Below are 21,873 nucleotides of genomic sequence, written 5' to 3'. Positions count from 1 at the left end.
GATTCACAAGGGTAACAGGAGAAATTGGACCCCAGTAATTGTTGCGCAGTTTGTCCTGAGTATGCTGGTACCCCATATGTGGGGGTAAACCACTGTTTGGGCACACTTCAGGGCTCGGAAGTGAGGGAGCACCATTTGACTTTTTGAATACGAGATTGGCTGGAATCAATGGTGGCGCCATGTTGCGTTTGGAGACCCCTGATGTGCCTAAACAGTGGTAACCCCTCAATTCTACCTCCAACACTAACCCCAACACACCCCTAACTCTAATCCCAACTGTAGCCATAACCCTAATCACAACCCTAACCGCAACACACCCCTAACCACAACCCTAACCCCAACACACCCCTAACCCTAACCACAACCCTAATTCCAACCCTAACCCTAAGGCTATGTGCCCACGTTGCGGATTCGTGTGAGATATTTCCGCACCATTTTTGAAAAATCCGCGGGTAAAAGGCACTGCGTTTTACCTGCGGATTTTCCGCGGATTTCCAGTGTTTTTTGTGCGGATTTCACCTGCGGATTCCTATTGAGGAACAGGTGTAAAACGCTGCGGAATCCGCACAAAGAATTGACATGCTGCGGAAAATACAACGCAGCGTTTCCGCGCGGTATTTTCCGCACCATGGGCACAGCGGATTTGGTTTTTCATATGTTTACATGGTACTGTAAACCTGATGGAACACTGCTGCGAATCCGCAGCCAAATCCGCACCGTGTGCACATAGCCTAATTCTAAAGGTATGTGTACACGCTGCGGAAAACGCTGCGGATCCGCAGCAGTTTCCCATGAGTTTACAGTTCAATGTAAACCTATGGGAAACAAAAATCGCTGTACACATGCTGCGGAAAAACTGCACGGAAACGCAGCGGTTTACATTCCGCAGCATGTCACTTCTTTTGTGCGGATTCCGCAGCGGTTTTACAACTGCTCCAATAGAAAATCGCAGTTGTAAAACCGTAGTGAAATGCGCAGAAAAAAACGCGGTAAATCCGCCATAAATCCGCAGCGGTTTAGCACTGCGGATTTATCAAATCCGCAGCGGAAAAATCCGCAGAGGACCAGAATACGTGTGCACATACCGAAACCCTAACCCTAGCCCTAACCCTACCCCTAGCCCTAACCCTAGCCCTAACCCTAACCCTAGCCCTAACCCTACCCCTACCCCTAGCCCTAACCCTAGCCCTAACCCTAACCCTACCCCTAAACCTACCCCTACCCCTAGCCCTAACCCTAGCCCTAACCCTACCACTAACCCTACCCCTAACCCTACCACTAACCCTACCCCTAACCCTACCCCTAACCCTACCCTTAACCCTAACCCTAACCCTATTCTAACATTAGTGGAAAAAAAAAATGTCTTTATTTTTTTATTGTCCCTACCTATGGGGGTGACAAAGGGGGGGGGGGTCATTTATTATTTTTTTTATTTTGATCACTGAGATAGATTATATCTCAGTGATCAAAATGCACTTTGGAACGAATCTGCCGGCCGGCAGATTCGGCGGGCGCACTGCACATGCGCCCGCCATTTTGGAAGATGGCGGCGCCCAGGGAGAAGACGGACGGGACCCCGGCTGGATCGGTAAGTATGATGGGGTGGGGGGGACCACGGGGGGGGGGATCGGAGCACGGGGGGATCGGAGCACGGGGGGGGGGAATTGGAGCACGGGAGGGGTGGAACGGAGCACGGGGGGGCTGGAATGGAGCACGGGGGGCTGGAATGGAGCACGGGGGGTGGAACGGAGCACCGGGGGGGTGGATCGGAGTGCAGGGGGGGTGATTGGAGCACGGGGGGGTGATTGGAGCACGGGGGGAGCGGACAAGAGCACGGGGGGGAGCGGAGCACTGGACGGAGGGGAGCCGGAGCAGTGTACCGGCCAGATCGGGGGGCTGCGGGGGCGATCGGTGGGGTGGGGTGGGGGCACATTAGTATTTCCAGCCATGGCCGATGATATTTCAGCATCGGCCATGGCTGGATTGTAATATTTCACCCGTTATAATAGGTGAAATATTACAAATCGCTCTGATTGGCAGTTTCACTTTCAACAGCCAATCAGAGCAATCGTAGCCACGAGGGGGTGAAGCCACCCCCCCTGGGCTAAACTACCACTCCCCCTGTCCCTGCAGATCGGGTGAAATGGGAGTTAACCCTTTCACCTGGCCTGCAGGGACGCGATCTTTCCATGACGCCGCATAGGCGTCATGGGTCGGATTGGCACCGACTTTCATGACGCCTACGTGGCGTCATGGGTCGGGAAGGGGTTAAAAAATTAATTTCTTACAGGCGGAGCAATGAGTGACGAGCATGGTGGGAGATTTCAACACGATATTGTGGCTGTAGAGAAAAGATCAAGTTGTCACTGAATGAGGAACAATTTTGTAGTACGATTTCTGTAACTGTTTGAAATTCGCAATAGTTTTTAGACATGTTTAAGTTAATTGAATTGTTGTTTGATTTCCTCTAAATAAATGTCATAAAACTGCATAACAAAATATTCCTCATCTTTATAGTAGCAATAATAATAATGTTCCAAAATACTGAAACTTTTGTACATTAATTACATGCAGCATTAAAATGACATCTTTTTGATATCATAGAAGCAAGAGACAACTACAGTAAAAAAATATTGTCAGTTTTGAATTTAGGAGATCAAAATCATAAAAAATAGCTCATATCAAAAGAGAGCCTGACAATTTTGAAAATATGTAGAACACTGTTATAGGTCATTTTCTTCTTTTGTTTTTATCTTAGGTTTATTGTGAGAACAGCATAATATAGGGCACGTATCCCTGATTACAAGAACGTACCACTTAGTTCACTGGGTGCAGCAGTTGTGACACAATCAAAGTTCTTAGATGTAGCATGCAGCAAACTAAGAAATCTAATCCTGCCCACACTGGGCTCTGAATGTACAAGTCTATTGACAGTGAGCTGCTTATAACAGGAGGGGTGCAGAGTCACACCAGGAGGCACATGCTCACCCAGTCTGACAGTGATCATTTCTAGGTTATACATCTTTAGTTGTAAGCAAACTGTCATGGTTGTGGACAGGGTTCCTTCCCTGTCTTCTCGGAGTTAATTTTCTAACACGTGCACTGACTCCTACTGTAAGTCTGCAGCAGGGCTTTTGATACAAACAACAGTACACAGCCCAAAAAAGTGACACATCAGTTGAAATTTCTGTATAAGACGGTATCTTCTGCTGTTTTTAGATTACATAGCAAAAACCTGTTGACAGATTCCCTTTAAAGAGTACCTGTTAACATAAAAATGCAGTCCAATCTGCTAGCACCGCGTTATAGAGCAGAGGGAGCTGAACATTTTGATACATAGTTGTGTGAGAAAAGATTCGGCATAATCTGTATTTTCATCATTGAAACCTCTGCTCTTTCTGACATTTTGGGTCCACTGGGCAGCACTATTATTGACTGACAGCTTTCATTCTATAAGTGCATACAGAGATAGCTGTCCGTAACTGCTAGGACCATCCACTGAACCAAAAATCCCAGAAAGATCAAAGGTTTAATTGATGAAAACACAGATTATAATGAATCTTTTCCCACAAATCTACATAATCAATCTACTTGTCTCACCCTGCTCTATAACATCGTGCCGTCAGATTGTTAAAATGTGAAGCAGTTAAAAGAAATGATCCGACTATTCTTCAAGTGGCTTGGAAGCTGCTCACTACTTCATACATACAAGTAGAAAAAAACACTAGTGAAAAAATGAACACAAGGACACCAAAAGACATGCTTCTAGAAAACCCCGCCAACATTGTCCTGAAGTGTTTTCTGCTTAAAAAACTTTATGTAAGGGTATGTGCACATGTTAAAAATTTACTGTGATGATTATAACTTTTCCATGCAATTTTGCCACAGAAGCTGTAAAATTTCTTAGAACCAGCAAAATGAATGAGATACCTGTAATTTTATGCACACATTGCTTATTGCATAAGTGCACGCATCTTGATAAAGTTCTGACGAAACGTGCGTTGGGGCAACGGTGAGCATTTAGACTGACTTTATTGATGTAAGTACTTCTTCTTTAAAGCCTCTGCTGACTTGCTTTTATTATATGGTATGTGCTCTTATGCATTTGATTGCGCTCTGTGTTAAGTCATAGGATTTGGATCAACCTGTGCATTACTAGGTGTCTCCAGTTATCTGTACTTACCTTCATGATTTCCAAGGGAATTTCCCTGTATGTTTATAAGGTTGAATAATTTAGTTTGTATCAATATGTACTTTACTTGGTCAGTCTCCATGCTCCCTGCATTTTGCATTGTAGTCTCTGTCTTTTAATCTGTTTTGCATTTTATTTAACTTTAATAAAAATTATTTTAGGATTATACTCTGTGGGCCTTTTTTCACCCTCTATTGTGTTATTATTTATAATCGATCTACTCTATAACAAGCTGCCTGCAGATTGGGCTGCATTTTCATGCAGACAGATTCCATTTAACTGATTGACATTTGTCAAAATGTGAAGCAGTTAAAAGAAGTGATCTGACTATTCTTCAAGTGGCTTGGAAGCTTCATACACACTAGATAAAATCACTAGTTAAAAAATGAAAACAACAACACCAAAAGAAATCACTAGTGAAAAAATGAATACAAGGACACCAAAAGACATGCTTCTAGAAAAACCCCGCCAACGTTGTCCTGAAGTGTTTTCTGATTAAAAAACTTTAAGGCTGTGTGCAAATGTTAAAAATTTACCGCGATGATTAAAACTTTTCCATGCAATTTTGCCACAAAAGCTGTAACATTTCTTAGTACCAATAAAGTGAAGGAGATACCTATAATTTTATGAACACATTGCACAGTTTTTTTCTTGCGGATTTGAAACACTTTTAAATCTGCAAGCATTTCAATTATTTCACCTTTTTTCACGCGTTCCGATGCATGGGAAATATGCAAGCAAAAAATGCATAAAAAATTAAAGTAAGCATTAAATGAGCATATTTTACGCTGCGTTTTTCTGCCAAAGAACACAATTTTTTTTAACAGAAATGTCTGCAGCAAAGACTTAAGACGTGCACATACTGTAAAAGTCACCATAAGCACATACCCTAAAAGTGTATACCCTAAAATCGTTTTATCTGCAGCAGATCGCAAAAATCAAAAATTTATATTTTTTACCTTTTTATTTATTTTTTTTACATCGACTGGGTGACATAAATTACATATTGACTTTTTTGTGGGTCTCTATGCATAACGAAACACCAAACATATTTTTTCTGTTGAAACAGCCGTATGAAGGATTATTTTTGGCAGCATGAGTTGTAGTTTTTACCGGTACCATTTTGGGGAATTTATGACTTATTGATAATTATTTTTTCTATGTTTTATGAAGTATCATGATTTACATAAAAACAGCAATTCTTAATTTTATTTTTTTGGTGTTCACTGGAACAATATGATCATTTTATAGCTTAGATCAAGGATCTCAAACCCGCAGCCCGTGGGCCCCATGTGACCGCAGAGGCTCCATTGTGCGACTCCTGGACCCCTGAGATAATCGAGGCCCTGTCAAGAGAGCTGCCAAATTATTTTTATGTTTGTGTAAAGTGCGTAAAAAATATAGGACATTTTTACAAGTACAAATGGTGACATTACTACAAGGAGGGGAAAGGAGACATTTCTTTATGAGACAACCAGGATAAGGACATTACTATAAGATGGGAACCAGGATAGGGATATTACTGGAAGATAGGACTAGAATGTAAATATTACTACAAGATGTGGAAATTACTATATGATGGTAACCAGAATGGCAATATTACCATATGATGGCATCCAGGAAGGGGACATTGCTATATGATTGCAATCAGTATGGAAACATTACTGTATGATGGTGACCAGGATGGGTAAATTAATATAAGATGGGGACCATGTTAGGGACATTATTTGAAAATTGGGACCATTAGTACAAAACAAGGGATATTGTTACAGGACCGAGGACATTATTAAAGAAAAAGAGACAATGTTACAGGATGTGGACAATTACTACAGGTTGAGGGACATTATTACAAAATTGGGGATATTTCTACAGGATGAAGAACATTTTTATAGGCTTGGTGACATTATTACAGGATTGTTGACATTATTATAGGAGAGGGGACATTATTACAGAATTGGAAACATTATTACAGAATTGGGGAAATTATTACAGAATTGGAGACATTATTACAGAATAGGGGACATTATTATAGGATGGGACATTATTAAAAGACAGGGCAAATGATTACAGGATTTGGGACATTACTACAAGACGGGGAGCATTATTACAGGATTGGGAAAATTACTACAGGACAGGAGACATTACTACAGGATGGGTGAAATTATTATAGGATGGGGGCAAGAATTACTATAAAGGGGCTAATTGTAAAACAATAATACTGTATGGTGCTCATTTGGGGGATGAAAAAAGGAAAATATTTGATAAAAATCAAAATAAAGTTTGAAAAAAAGTGGAAAAATATTTGGCCACTAAAAATGCTGTTTTATGGAGAAATTGAAGTAAAAAAGAAGACATGTACTGTAACCCACATGATAAACACCATTAATAAGAATAAAAAAAATGCCAAAAAAAGTTATGTTAAAAAGCTCATATAGAAAAATAATAGTATCACTGAAAACGTCATCTTCTCCCTCATTGAACTCAGCCCTTCATATTAAAATTGTTTCTATGGGTGACCCATTTACCCTGTAGAGTTTGAGACCCCTGGCTTAGATCATTATACCAAGTATGTATAGTGTACTTATTTTACTATAAATACAATTTTTCACAAAAAATGATATTTTTATGTGTGATGAGATTTACTGATAATTGATAAGTTTGGCAACCGTGAGAGTGCCTTTTCCTCACATTTTTTAAATGAAATGATCATAAACCGCAATGCAGCCATTGATTTTTTATCATGCTTACTGAGTTAAATAGTCTGGCCATTTTATAGTTTCAGTCATTATAGATTCTGACTTTTTTATGGCTTTCACTGGGAGACCTAAGTGAAGAGTTAATTCCAGATGGGAAGTTGTCAAACATGTATATCATTTTTTATATAGCTAAAGGCTTTTTTTCTATTTTATACATGAATTTTTGGTCATTATTCGAATTTTTTGCTGCTACGATGCACACCTTTTCTTACATGAGGAAGTAGAAGATTGTCCATAATCTCCATCTTGTCCTTGCTGCAATTTGTTAGCTTCCCTACGGTATTTCAGCCTGGAACACAGCTACATATTTGATTCAGAGCTCATTTTGAAGCTGAGATATTCACGTCCGAATTACCAATGTTGTTGCCACCTAGCCCAAGATGTCACAGCTTAAACATAAAGTTTGGAGTGATATTTGCAGAAATATACAGCCCTCACTTTAACCTGTGATGCAGTATATCAGGCAGCAACTACAATTGGAGATCCATTTGTCTCTTTTTGAATTTGAGAATCTCAGCTTCAAAACGATCCCTTATCATCTTTATAGTTATAATCCAGGCTCAAATAAGCCCTTTAGTAGCTGGTAACTATCTAATATGTCCTTGGCTACTGAGATGCCACTCTGCATGTATGAGATATGGCCATCAGGAAAAGGATTATCGTCTCTTCAAAAAAATTTTGGAAAGCCATCTAATGGGAATGAATTTGTTCATGGACATCATGGTGGCTCAGCAGTTAGCACTGTAGCCTTGCAGTGCTGGGGTCCTGGGTATAACTCCCACCTAGGACAACATCCTCAAGGAGTTGGCATGTTCTCCCCGTATTTGCATGGGTTTTCTACGAGTTCTCCAGCTTCCTCTAACAAAAAAACATTGATCGAGAATCTAGATTGTAAGCTCCAATGGCTACAGTGCCTATAATGTCTGTAAAGTGCTGTGGAGTTAAGGCTTCTATTTAAGTGAACGAAATAAATAAATAATATGATTCAATTGATCTTAAACAAGCAACAGGATCCACTTACCTCCATCAAGTTCTTCAGCTCCAAAGTGGTTTCTGTAGAAAAGCATCATTTCTATCTTGTAGCACTTGTAGACAGTGACGAGACACACAAGTAACAGAAGTATGGCTCCAAGACCTCCGGCAAGTTCAACTGTGTACATAAGTTCTACAACAGAAGAAAATAGTGTGTGACTTTATAATTAATAAGGCAAGATTTCAGATATTATACTATCAACCATCATGGAAAACTGAGTTACAACTGAGCCTGCTGCTGTATTATTTGTGAATAATAATGAAAAAATAAACCATTGCAATATTTTAAAAAAATGTCATGTAATCTGACAGCAGCATGATGTTGAGATAGAGACCCTGATTCGGCTATGTGTCACTAACAGGGCTGCTTGTTGCAGTTTCAATAAAATTAGTGTTTTATCAGCAGTAGATTATCACTAGAAGACTAGTTGTATCATGCCATGCAGTCCTCCTGCTCTGTGTGATCCCACGGCCACCACTGGTTAGCATCTTTCTACCAATTTATAGTGAATACAAAAAAGTTGCCAATCATTAATGTGGGTGAGGTTATGTAGGGCTCAGTATTCAGTGACCTGTTAGACCTGCAGCAGAAAAAACTGTGATTTTATCCAAATGACATCAAGTAGCCTAGTCAGAGACACATAGCTCTTTGTCTCTTCATCATGCTTCTCATCGATTGCATAGTAAAAACTTAGCAATAGATCCCAATTAACATTAATATATTCATTTACAGTTTTCACTGTTAGTAACCACGTTCAGGTACATTGAATGGACACTAAAAGGACACAAGTATCGAGATAAAAAATATAGCATAATATGCATGTTTTTATTTTATCTTTTAAAGTATACAGTATCTGCAAAATCTTTTTGTGTTTTTGGGAAGGTGACCAAAATCTATTTTAGAGTTTCTGTTCAAACCAACTTTATTTATTTCCACCTTCCCATCTCTCCAGAATTGACATTACGGCTCCACATAAATTTAATTAAGATGCATTGTGCAGTTACTACAAGAATTGCATTCTCACTTAAATGTTAATATGTATGACAGTCTTGTTGATCTATTATTCATCTTTACTTTTTCTCTGGCTTTATTACTTGTGTATTACAAATCAGAGCAATATTTCATAGCTGACACTCATTCTGTGAACATTACTACAATAATTTCTGCTGCACATATACAGCGTATACTAGAGATTAAAATGATGGATGAAATACCGACTAAATGAATACAGTGCCCCAGGATAGTTAATCCAAAGTAATGTTTCCGCACTTATCTGTCAGCATGATAATTTAATCAGTTATATCATTCATGAAAACCTAACAATATACAGTATGTGTTATGTTATTTTTTACACATTGCCAGATTTAAATACATAAAATAAGGAAGGTTAGAATTTAAGGGGGCACTCGAATTTCTTGTATCTGGATTGTGTCTTCCCATTTGACTGTGGTGGATTGATATTTCCATCCATAGACTTTTAGGTTGCTACCTGAAGTACTTTAGATAAGAGGAGTAACCTTGTGCATCCTATAAGTGGCACCCCATCTCACATATGTTATCGAAGTTTAGTAATTATGAGTTTTCCTGATATCCCTTTAATTAATCAGACTGCAGATCCGGTGTCTATATCTTAGATAAGGATCAATAATACAATTACATGTAATTTAGGGATACATCAGAGACTAGAGGGGTCACAAAATCTTATTCAGAGCTCTTGGCTATATTATTTGGATGATGACCCATTCCACCGCTGTTCTTAAACGTCCAAATATATACTTCTGCAGGGACAGGGGGTTGATAGAGGGGTTTCCCTCTTTTTCTTATCTGTTTAGGCAGCCGCAGAAACACAATCTGTTTGCGCTGCTGCATGTGTATACGCCCACTGCCGATTAGGATTTTGGGCGGCACTTTACGTGCGGCTTATAAACCAGCGCTGAGCGCTTGAGAGGAGAAGTTGATCTAAAGTTGCGCAGCCGCAGTAAGAATATCGGGCCGGACTGCTGGCGCCGTACACGCCCACTCTGTATCAGAGCTCTGGGGTGACACGCAGTGTGCGGCTCAGGTTGCGCAGCTGCAGTAATAGCCCTCTCTGCTCCATCCATCAGGACAGCGCTCTTGAGAGGAGCGCAGGCGCAGCAGTAGAGGAAAAGGTCTCCTCTGAACTCTAGCGTTTAACACAGGGTGACACGCACATTGCGGTCCACTATGCGCAACTGCAGTGAGCGCCCTCTGATCCACCAATGAGGGCTGGATACCCATTTTACTTCCGGATTGACACAGGAAGTGTATGGTGGCGTTCTTTTCCGGCGGGCACCGCTTAAAACTGAGGTAACTTACATCAAAATCCTTTTGATATCTTGCACCATCGAGACACATGACATAAAATCGGGCCTCCTGATGAGCCAGCGAGGCGAAACGCATTGAGGCTATAAAGGCACAGTGGGCTGACGGCAGAGTACCTGGCGATGAGTATCGCTATATATCTATGCCTGTATCTGTCAATAACATTGGTTTCTGGGCTATGAGACATAGATTGTCTATGTGCTTTGCAGAGGTTGGGGTGGAATTTTGCTGATGCATGCCCCCCACAAGATTGTTGGTAGTCTAGGCAGCATCATCTGCTCAAATTAAGCTTTGCCAAAAAGATCAGTGATAGTATTTAATATTGGCAATATGCAATTGTAAAACAGCCCTCTGCATGTTCTCATATTGTTTTTAATTCACAGGTGTGGGGTGTTGAGGCTTCCCTAGAATCAGTTGATATCTGTATAGCTTTCAGGGGAACCTTCAGTTCACCATTGTGTGGGTAGAGGGACCCCTTGGGTATCATTAGGGTTTATTAGGGACCCGAGGGTCAGCCGACGCGGAGCGGGGGCGCCATAACGTTTCCCATAGGGTGCCAACCCCCGCTGTTAGGCAGGTCTGACCTAGGTATGGTCTAGGGATTTGTTTTTTCCCCCTCCCTAGTTTTTTTCACGGTGTATTTTTGTGTGTTTTTGTTTTTGAATTTTTCTTGGTGCAGCCACAGGTTGGTGGCATTTTTAATCTAACTCAATAAAGATTTCTCCTGGGTATATATGATGTTTTTTGCAATAGAAGCCCATCTACATATAATTTCTTGAAAGGCACTCGAATTTCTTCATCTTGCTAAAATATATTAAAGATAAATAAAATAAGTTATTTGGGACAAATTATGGCAATATCTTTGGTCACTACAATCCAGTTGGACTTAGTTTTAATTTCAGCGTGGAAATTAATCTGCTTTTTTTTAATAAAATGTAAATTTTCAAAGTGAAAGACTTCATTTTAAAGTTCCTTAGGCTCTAATAATAGGTTATTCCTGTAATATGATGTCCACAAGAAAGAACACCAAAATGATCCGCACCGCTTCAGCACCTATATCCGCACAACTGTTTAAGGTATCCAAACCGCTATTAACCACCCCTGCCCTGGCTCATGGGTGCCAACTAAACGAAAAAACAAAACAAGTGTCCATGCGTGAGCAAGAAAATGAGGGTTGCACTCACCATCCCATAAAATCCACTTTATTATGGCAATTTAAAACATCCAGAACAGGAGAGTCTCATGTGGAGCAGGAAGGATGACGAACGTTTTGGGCAAATGCGTTTCTAGGGGTCTTCTTGAGGACCCCTAGAAGCGCATTTGTGCAAAACAATCTTTGTCTTTTCAGCTTCACATGTGGCTCTCCTGTTCTAGATGTTTTAAATTGCTCTAATAGGCTGTACCTTTGTATCCCAAATCAGGTGTGGGTGTTTGGGGCTGATGCAGGAGCTGAACTCACTTCCTTGCAGAGTGGGTATCAGCTGTTTAATACAGCTGGCATCTGCTTTTGATAGCTCTGAACCAAAAATGTTTGGATTCCTCCTAGCTGCACAATCCCAAAGGTTTTAGAAGTATTTCTGAGTTTTCATGGTGCATAGGCATGTTGTAGGCATAGGCAGGTTGTATGTTATAGGCATAAAGAGGTTGTATCACAAATAAAATACATTTTAATTAATAGATCTTGGAATAAAAATAACTTCCACAATTGGATGCATTGAAAAGAAATGTTCCTGTGCTGAAATCATGTTGCAAACGTGTCCCTGCAGTATGCTATGTAATGGCTGTCTGACCATGCAGGAACATGGTCTTTTCATACCACATCTCCTGGGCAGGGGAGGAAGCAAAAGAGCATACAGATATTACAGCATGGGATAACAGCTGATTATTTTTGTGAGACAAAACATTTCACTGCCTCTTTTGAAGCAATGTTTTAACTTACAGAAAAAAATGTGCTGTGCTAACTGTATTCTCTATATTGCTTCCTCCCCTGCCCAGGAGAGTGGCTTGATCAGACCATGTCCCTGTATGGTCAGACACAACCATTACACAGAAAAAAAAATTGAGCTTGGATTAAGTTGTAATCATGCAGCACATAAACACATATTCACATTGGCCATAAAGCAAACAAAACTTACAAGAAACAAAATGCACAAAAACCCTGCTGTAGCTAAATATGTAAAAAGCAAAAGTGCATTTAAATAACTCAGGGTTCTCAGTAATACTGTTTTTGATCAAAAATAGCATAAAAGCCATCCCACTACCAGCAAGGTGACCCTGATCGGGACGGTCTTACGCTGTCTAATGTTAAAAACCTTACAATGTGTCAAAGTTTACCTCAGTGTGTGAATAAGGGCAGACAAAAGGACAAGGTCCCAATCTATGGACACCAGTCTGGAGAAGCCTTTAAATGTAATTTCCAGCTCAGGAAAGGGAGACCACGCCTCGGCTTGCACAGAATGCAAAAAAACACAAAAATTGAGCTTGGTTTAAGTTGGTATACATGCAGCACATAAACGCATGATCATATTGACCATGGCAAGGTTTTTAATATTAGACAGAGTAGGTTCCATCCCAATCAGGGGCACCTTGTTGATGATTGGTTGGCTTTTATGCTATTTTTGATAAAAACAAACATTAATACTAAGAATCCTGAGTTACTTAAATGCAGCTTTCCTTTTTACTTATTTAGTTAATGCAGGGTTTTAGCTCATTTTGTTTCTTGTAAGTTTTGTGTCACAGCCATAACACAGTTCATCGTAGGGGCACATTTATATAATTATCTCAGAACAAGAACATTTTTTTAATACATCCAATTGTGCAACGTATTATTATTCAAAGATCCATTACTTAACATATTGATTACAATTAACTTTGCTCATAGGAAAACCCCTTTAATTCAATTGTTTAATATAGGTCAAAATAGGACATTTAAATGTTCAGAAGTATGTTACTTATGAAGTTTAAGGTAATATTATGCAGTTGCTCTGACAGAGGAACTCCAGCTAATTTTGTATTTCTTGTGTAAATGTTAATGTAGAACAGTGTGTGACGACTCAACATTTTTTTTTAATTAAGCCAGGCGTAAATTGTGTAGGCCCAGAATCACAAACTGTTGACTCTTCTTGTGAGATGACTATTGGCTCCTGATGTTGTCCCTTACAGTTTGTCTTATGTTATCTTTGTAAAACAGTAAGGGTACCGTCACACAGTGCAATTTTGATCGCTACGACGGCACGATTCGTGACGTTCGAGCGATATAGTTACGAGATCGCAGTGTCTGACACGCTCCTGCGATCAGGGACCCCACTGAGAATCGTACGTCGTAGCAGATCGTTTGAAACTTTCTTTCGTCGTCTAGTGTCCCGCTGTGGCGGCATGATTGCATGGTGTAACATATATCGTATACGATGTGTGCATAGTAACCAACGGCTTCTACATCGCACATACGTCATGAAATTATCGCTCCAGCGTCGTAGATTGCAAAGTGTGACAGCAGTCTACGACGCTGGAGCGATATTGTTACGACGCTGGAGCGTCACGGATCGTACCGTCGTAGCGATGAAAATTGCACTGTGTGACGGTACCCTAAGGCATGGCCTCTGAACTATGATGGTTGCTGATATGCTAACTATGCATTGTGTTACAGAGCCAGTTTGTTGACTTCGAAAGCAGAGAGGGAAAATCTATGCAAATAGTTTAAATATTCAAATAATGCTACTTGATCTAATCACCATTGTTCCCCTTATCTGTGATGCTAGACTGAAGGACACTATTTAGATCTGAAAATAGATTGCATGCCACAATATATAGAGACCTTTTTTTCTGGTCAGGGTGATTCTTCAGGATCTTAATGTAGGGTATGATGGACCTGGCTGAACGAACACAGAACTGCTTCATTGACCATCACTGACACCCCAGAGATGTCTTAAAGAAACAAGGTTGGGACAATTGGTTCACCTGGCCACATACCTCACTGCTCTTGGTTAGCTTCCTAAGCTTGATGTTTATCTTCTCGCTGTGGGGCCTGCAAAAAGTGGGGAGCCATTGGTGGGGGTGTGCGACACTGGAAGCAGTTATAATCCCGGCGAGTCAGTGGAAGGGTGAGACTCTGTAATTTGTATCATCTTGGGTACTGCTGGGACTGTTCTGTTTGCTATTGTGTGTTGTGGTTCAATAAAGTATTGCTACACTGTTTTACCTCACCCTGTGTTGTCTGAATAGTGTTCTGCCCATGGGGAGAGAGAGCAAGCATTCAGTGGTATGAGCCCTAGTCCATGCAGTTTTGCTAAAGACAGCCGGGCCAGTGGACGAGAGCACCCACTGACCCCCATATCTCCACACAGTGTCAGTGTCTTAATGTACTCATCGACTGCATTTGCCTCAGGCATCTAGCACTGTTTTGATCCCATTCCAAACTAAGTTACAGTAATTCGCAGTTTTCATATCTCACTGCACTCTATGACCCGGAAGTTTATTTTACAATTAAGCCTATGGGATGTCAGAACAATCCTCCACAGACTTGCATTGTAAAAAAGACTTCTGGCTCCCATATAGAGCACACTTTTGATCACTTGAGTTGTCAGATGACACTAGAGAAAATTGTGATTGGTGAAAATATTTATAAACTGACACTATACTACACTCACACAGATTTAGGGAATACAAACAAAATAATGGGACTGCTTCATTTAGCCCCCTGCAGTGGTGCTGCACAAAACCTGAATTTTAACACTATCTCTGTGCAAAAGATTTGGATGCATATTACTATAATAAAATTTTAAATAAACATAAAAATTATTGCGTTCTTCATTGTCTGTTTGATTATTACAGTAGGTTTCCATTGACAACACTTTTGTATTCAGTGCTTTGCTAATTCAAAACTGTTCAAAATATGAGGTAAATAAAGCACAAAATTGGTTATGGTATAGAATTATTATAAAAAGAAAATGCTTTACATTGTTCTTTTTCTTGGCTATGGTTAGCGATTTACTGTAATGTCTAGCATTATAATTAATGGGCAGCACAATAGAATATGCAGTGCTGAGAAATAAGGTTCTTTTATTAGAAGGGTATTTGTTTAGAAAAAACTTCAGCCCAGACATAGCTGTGGCTTGAATTTAATTATGCGCTGCAAAAATGTTCCTTATCATAAGCATATTTCAACATAGCGTACATCCTAGATGAACATTTAATTTAAACTAACTTCATAAGTTATCCAAAGGTCTGCAGGAAACATGAAGAATGAATTTCAGTTTGGCATATTTTGCAGGATATGGATCTCATTTTCGTAACATTCCACTTTTAGTAGTTAATTAAACATTAAAGTGGTAAAAAAACCTCAATGTGCTTTAACAGATAATTGAATCTGATGACCTTGACATGGCTGATGTTTATAAGCAATACCAATGATTATTAACCAGACACATTTTACCCCCATTCATTACTTTGCAGATTTTTAAAAATGTATTTACTTAAAAGAAAATGTGTTTAAAAGTTATAAGGCTCTAGATTTGTGGCACACCGGGGCTTTATTTTTATGTAAATGGAATATCTGTATTGGGGAGGCAAATTTGGGTGAATTTTTGTTGAAAATGACAGGATAAAAGGAAATATTTACTTGTTTTCTTTCTTTCTTTTTTAATTTCACACATTGCGTCCAATGCAAGGTCATTGAATACCTGTAGGGGACCTACCAACGTTAAAATATTTCATTTGTATTGCTGATTTACCATGTACCATAATAGCAATGGCACCATATAGGGAAATTGTAGATTCCTGACTGCACTGTACACCTGATCTGGATCTATCATGTTTTGCATTCTCTTGGGACCCAGCAATTACATGACCACCAGGATATGGCCACTTTTGGAATTGTATACTGTTCACAGTGCTCATTGCTTGCTGTTACATAACCATAAGGTAGATAGAAACATCTCTCTTCTATAGATGTTTGTTAGGTATCGAGTTCCTGCCGTTGCAAAGGGGGAATCTCGAACCATGTCCGCTGTGGTCTCCCATTCTCCTTCAGCCACAGTGGAGCCTGCTCAGCGGAGACGTCGGTCCCAGCTCCTGGCTCAGACAGATACTGCAAGTTTGGTTACTGCTGCCCATCCAGGTTCAGCCATTATAACCAGTACTGTTCGGCGGTGAGCAGGTGCTCCTGGGACTAAGTCCTGCTTTTCTCCTTCTGAGCATGCCCAGGGGAGGACCTCTCATTGGAGGTCGGGGGTCACATGCTCAGGTCCTGTAGCAGCTCCAATTGGTCCACTAGGAAGGTCCTGGAGAGCTACAACTATAAAAGGTTTGCATGGCTGCACAGCTATGCGTTAGTATCATTTGTGTTTGGCTGTTGCCAGTGGATACTCTACCACTGAGTATATATGTGGTGTGAGTCTGTTTAGCTTTGGGGCTGTACACTTAGGCAGGCAGCTAGCATCAGTGGGGGCAATTAGCCTTGGCTTAGCATCTGGTTCCTTAATGTGTGCGGTTAGCACAGAAGAGTTAAAGAGCAAGCACAACCATAGATAGGGTATTAGTCTCTGTGTACAGCGCGACTCCATGAGGCAAAAAAGGGTGCTTTCATTTCACACAGGGTGAAGTTTATCCCATGTGAACTCAGTGTCCATCCACCATTACTTTGAAGCAGGTACTGTATCTCTGCACGGTGGACCTCATGCTGTGAACGCACCTCGTATCAATCTCTCTATTACTGGTGCATTCCACTAGCCCTAACAGTATACTAGCACCAGGGTCTGCCTAATAATGGCAGACGAACAGCAAGCCTGCGGTACTCCCAGTAGCTGGAGGGCAGGTTAGGGGCTCTCCAGCGCACAACCTCAGCTGTGGATGTTACCGCCGTAGCTGTTCGGGCTGCTAGCATGGCGGCAGCAAGTTAGTCCACTGCCACCCCTGTTCCGACCTTATCTCGCCTCCTGCTGCAAGATAACTATTCTGGTGATAGTAAATCTTGTAAGGGTTTCGTAAGCCAGAGCGCCATACACCTCGAGATCCTGGCTGCATGTTTTCCCACAAAGCGGGCAAATGTGGGATTCATTATATCTCTCCTGTCGGACAGGGTGTTGGAGTGGGCTACACCGCTGTGGGAGCATGGCGATCATGTGGTGCACAGTGCTTGGCTGTTCTTGAGCACTCTGAAGCAGGTTTTTTAGGACCTCGAGTCAACCATGATACGGCACTGCAACTCTTGGCATTGAGTCAGGGCTCGTTCAAGGTCAGCCATTTTGCTGTCCACTTTCAGACTTTAGGTTCTGAGCTGGAGTCGTCAGATAAAACCCCCATTCCTGTATTTTGGAGAGAGCTGGCTGACCATGTGAAGGATGCTTTGGCCACTAGGAAGATTCCCGCCACACTGGAGGAGCTAATAGCTGTATCTAGTCACATAGATCTTCGCTTTAACAAACAAAGGTTGGAGCGAGCCCAGTGTAGGCAGAGGTTTTGGCTGGCTCCCACCTTTGCCACACCAGGCGCCCGAGTCACATGAGGCCATTATGGTGTCACGAGTGGTATCTAAGTCCCGGACCACTCGTGCACTCAAGGTCTGTCATGTCTTCCGGCAGTCAGGACATCTTGCCTCCAGATGTTCACAGTGGTCGGGAAAACGTAAGCGTATAGTGGTTTTAGGAGGCGGTACACTAGACGCGGCAAGGTTTTCCTCCAAACTGTCCTTTAAGGGGACAATTACCATAGGCTCATCCACTCATTCGGTAGAGCTTTGCGTGGATTCTGGGGTGGAGGGCAATTTTATGTCATCTGCCTTTCCCCAACGATTCGCAATACCCTTGGTGATGCTCGCCAAACCAGTGACCGTACAAGTGATGAATGGGTCGACACTGCCCTCACAGATAACACACCAGACCTTCCCATTTACTCTATTAAGTCGCAATCTCATCAGGAGATTATTTACTTACTCATCATTCCTGAGAGAACTGATGAGGCCCTGTTAGGGATACCTTGGCTACGGTACCACTCCCCTCATATAGAGTGGTCCACAGGCAGAATTTTTGGATGGAGTGAATCTTGTGAGGGTAGATGTCAGAGGGAATGCGTTCAGGTTGCTACTACTGAGGTACCCACAGATCTTTCCTCTCTCCCCAAGCAATATTGGCCCTCTGTGGACGTGTTCTCCAAAAGGGCTGGGAAGACCCTTCTGCCTCACAGCCCCTATGACTGTACTATTGACCTCTTGCCTGGTGCTGAGCCTTCCTGGGGTCGAGTCTACCCGTTATCTCTCCCAGAGATGGAGGCAATGTCTCAGTACATCCAAGAGAATCTGGCAAGAGGATTCATTAGGAAGTCAGTGTCACCTGCAGGGGCTCTGTTCTTCTTCGTACAGAAGAAGAACAGAGAATTACGTCCATGCATAGATTACAGGGGTCTTAACGCCATCACCATTAAGAACAAGTACCCACTGCCCCTGATATCTGAGCTCTTTGATAGGCTTCGGGGAGCAAGGGTATTTACTAGTGTTGATCATTCCGATACTGCAAGTATCGGGTATCGGCCAATATTTGCTGTATCGGAATTCTGATACCGAGATCCGATATTTTTGTGATATCGGAAATCGGTATCGGAGTGTGCGGTGCGTATGGTTCCAAGGGTCTGGAGGAGAGGAAACTCTCCTTCAGGCCCTGGGATCCATATTAATATAAAAAATAAAGAATAAAAATAAAAAATATGGCTATACTCACCCCTCCGAAGAACCCTGGTTGTCACCGCTGCGAGCGTCCACCTCCGTTCCTGAGAATGTAGTGAGTGAAGGACCTTCGATGACGTCGCGGTCAGGTGAGCGGTCACGTGAGCGGTCATGTGACCGGTCACCTGATAGCGACGTCATCGAAGGTCCTTCACTCTCTGCAATTCTCAGGAACGGAGGCGGACGCTCGCAGCGGTGACAGCCAGGGTCCTTCGGAGGGGTGAGTATAGCCATATTTTTTTTTTTTATTCTTTATTTTTTACATTAATATGGATCCCAGGGCCTGAAGGAGAGTTTCCTCTCCTTCAGACCCTGGGAACCATCGAGGATACATTCCGATATTTGTGTCCCATTGACTTGTATTGGTATCGGAACTCAGTATCTGCGAGATCCGATATTTTGCCGGTATCGGCCGATACCATCCGATACCGATACTTTCAAATATCAGAAGGTATCGCTCAACACTAGTATTTGCTAAACTAGATCTGCGGGGTGCTTACAACCTGATTCGCATCCATGAGGGTGACAAATGGTAGATGGCTTTTAACACCAGGGATGGGCACTATGAATATCTGGTGATGCCCTTTGGGCTCTGTAATGCCCCACCTTGTCAGAATGCAGCATTACTGCTGCACAAGGTGGCTCTTTTAGTTTCAAATGCCTGGGGGGGTGACAGGTTCCCTTTAAACATGTTTTCCGTCTACATGGCAGGCCTGAAAAAATTGACAGTGACCGGGGTCCCCAGTTTGCATCTCGGTTTTGGAGAAAGCTCTGTCATTTACTCAGCATTGAGCTGAATCACTCTTCTGTGGACCATCCCGAGACGAATGGGTTGGTAGAGAGGGTCAACTAGACTCTGGTCACATACCTGCGACATTTTGTCTCCGCCAGGCAGGATGACTGGGCATCTTAGTTACCTTGGGTGGAATTTGCTTTGAACAATGCCGTAGCCGACTCCACCAGACAGACTCCATTTCTCCTTAATTACGGCCAGCATCCACGTGTCCCTGTGCCCATGCCCGTGTCATCCACCAATTGTAGGGTGGCAGACTGGGCGGTGGAGGCACATGATATTTGGGACCAAACACCGGATGCCATCCAGGCCTCCAAGGAGAGAATCAGGGTTTCTGCCTATGCACACTGGTGCCCCGCTCTGACCTTTGCTCCTGGCAACTTAGTGTGGCTCTGCGACCGTAACATCAGGCTGCGAGTTGAGTCCACTAAGTTTGCTCCTTGCTACATAGGCCCTTTCAAGGTTCTGGAACAGGTTAACCCTGTGGTCTACTGTTTGGATGTTCCTCTGCGCCTAGTTATCACATGTCCCGGTTTTCCGAGTCATCTGCTGGGACATTGGGTTCATCCACCGATGAGTACATGGTGAACTCTATCTTGAGGTGCAAGGTGGTATGTGGCAAAAAATACTATCTGGTGGACTGGAAGGGTCACGGCCCAGAGGACAGAACCTGGGAACCTGTGGAGCACATTCGGGCTCCGCTGCTCATTGCAGCCTTTGAACGTAGCAAGGCCCAAGGATGGGAGTTGACCAAGGAGGGGTGTAATGTTAGGTGTCGAGTTTCTGCCACTGTACAGGGGGAATCTCGAACCATGTCTGCTGCGGTTTCCCATTCTCCTCCAGTCACAGTGGAAACTGCTCAGCGGAGACATCAGTCCTAGATACTGCACGTTTGGTTACTGCTGCCCTTCCAGGTTCAGCCATTATAACCAGTACTGTTCAGCGGCAAGCAGGCGCTCCTGGGACTAAGTCCTGCTTTTCTCCTTCTGAGCATTCCCAGGGGAGGAGCTCTCATTGGTGGTCGGGGGTCACATGCTCAGGTCCTGTAGCGGCTCCTATTGGTCCACTAGGAAGGTCTTAAAAAGCTACAACTATAAAAGGTTCACGTGGCCGCACGGCCATGCACTAGCATCATTTGTGTTTGGCTGTTGCCAGTGGATACTCTACCACTCAGTATGTATGTGGTGTGAGTCTGTTAAGCTTTGGGGCTGTACACTCAGGCAGAGTATTAGTCTCTGTGTACAGCGTGACTCTGTCAGGCAACTGAGGTCGCTTTCATTTCACATGGGGTGAAGTTTAACCCACATGTGAGCTCAGTGTCCATCTGCCATTACTTTGCAGCAGGTATCTCTGCACAGTGGACCCTGGGCTGCGAACGCACCTCGTATCAATCTGTCTATTACTTGATGCGTTCCGCTAGCCCTAACATTGTGAACCTCCAGGTAGCTACTTACTCTGCAAGTGAAATGTTCAGGAACATCAATCTTCAATAATTTAATTAAAAATAATACCCATAAATCAGTGATGTTTAATAAAATTGATCAATAAGCAGATTACATAACATTAGCATTGACCAAATCTTTGCAAATTTCAATTCAGCATTCAAAATGGATTCACTCTCACTTTTAAAGTCTTCTGTGACTGTATTTAATCCTTTTGAGTTCTGTGTAAACACAGCCTTTGTAATTTCCAATTGAAGCATACCAAGAATTGCCAATAATTCAGGGAACCATCATAAGTTTAACATAATAATCCCTTTAAAAAATATTTTTATAAATTAAAATTCAAAAAAACTACACACAAATCAAGAAAACAAACTGAAATCCAATAGGGTAACTTTCTATGTGACATAATGGTAAAGTATAAATACAAATGTACCCTTTATCAAGGGATGATATTCCCCTTACTGTATTAGAGGCTTGAATTCCCTAGATAAAGCTAGATGTTTGCCTGCCTTAGCCTTGAAGTTGGAACCCTAAATTGTTAGCGATGGTGGTACCCCTGCTCCTCGATGACTGTCTCTCGGAAACCCTAGGTCACCCT

At 42.1% G+C, this 21,873-nt stretch overlaps 1 protein-coding gene across 1 annotated transcript in view; it reads right to left on the bottom strand.

Moving 5' to 3' along the window:
• The window catches only part of IL1RAPL1 (interleukin 1 receptor accessory protein like 1), a 2,437,811-nt gene that overhangs the window by 79,626 nt on the left and 2,336,312 nt on the right, over positions 1-21,873 (bottom strand). Inside the window, exon 9 of the mRNA XM_069761543.1 lies at positions 7,970-8,113. Coding sequence (XP_069617644.1) covers positions 7,970-8,113 — 144 coding nt within the window. The remainder of the gene's footprint in view (positions 1-7,969; positions 8,114-21,873) is intronic.

The sequence above is a fragment of the Ranitomeya imitator genome, chromosome 3 (assembly GCF_032444005.1).
Source record: "Ranitomeya imitator isolate aRanImi1 chromosome 3, aRanImi1.pri, whole genome shotgun sequence".
Taxonomy (NCBI): Eukaryota; Metazoa; Chordata; class Amphibia; order Anura; family Dendrobatidae; genus Ranitomeya; species Ranitomeya imitator.
Note: the sequence above shows the minus strand (reverse complement) of the source record. Positions and strands in the feature narration are given on the sequence as shown.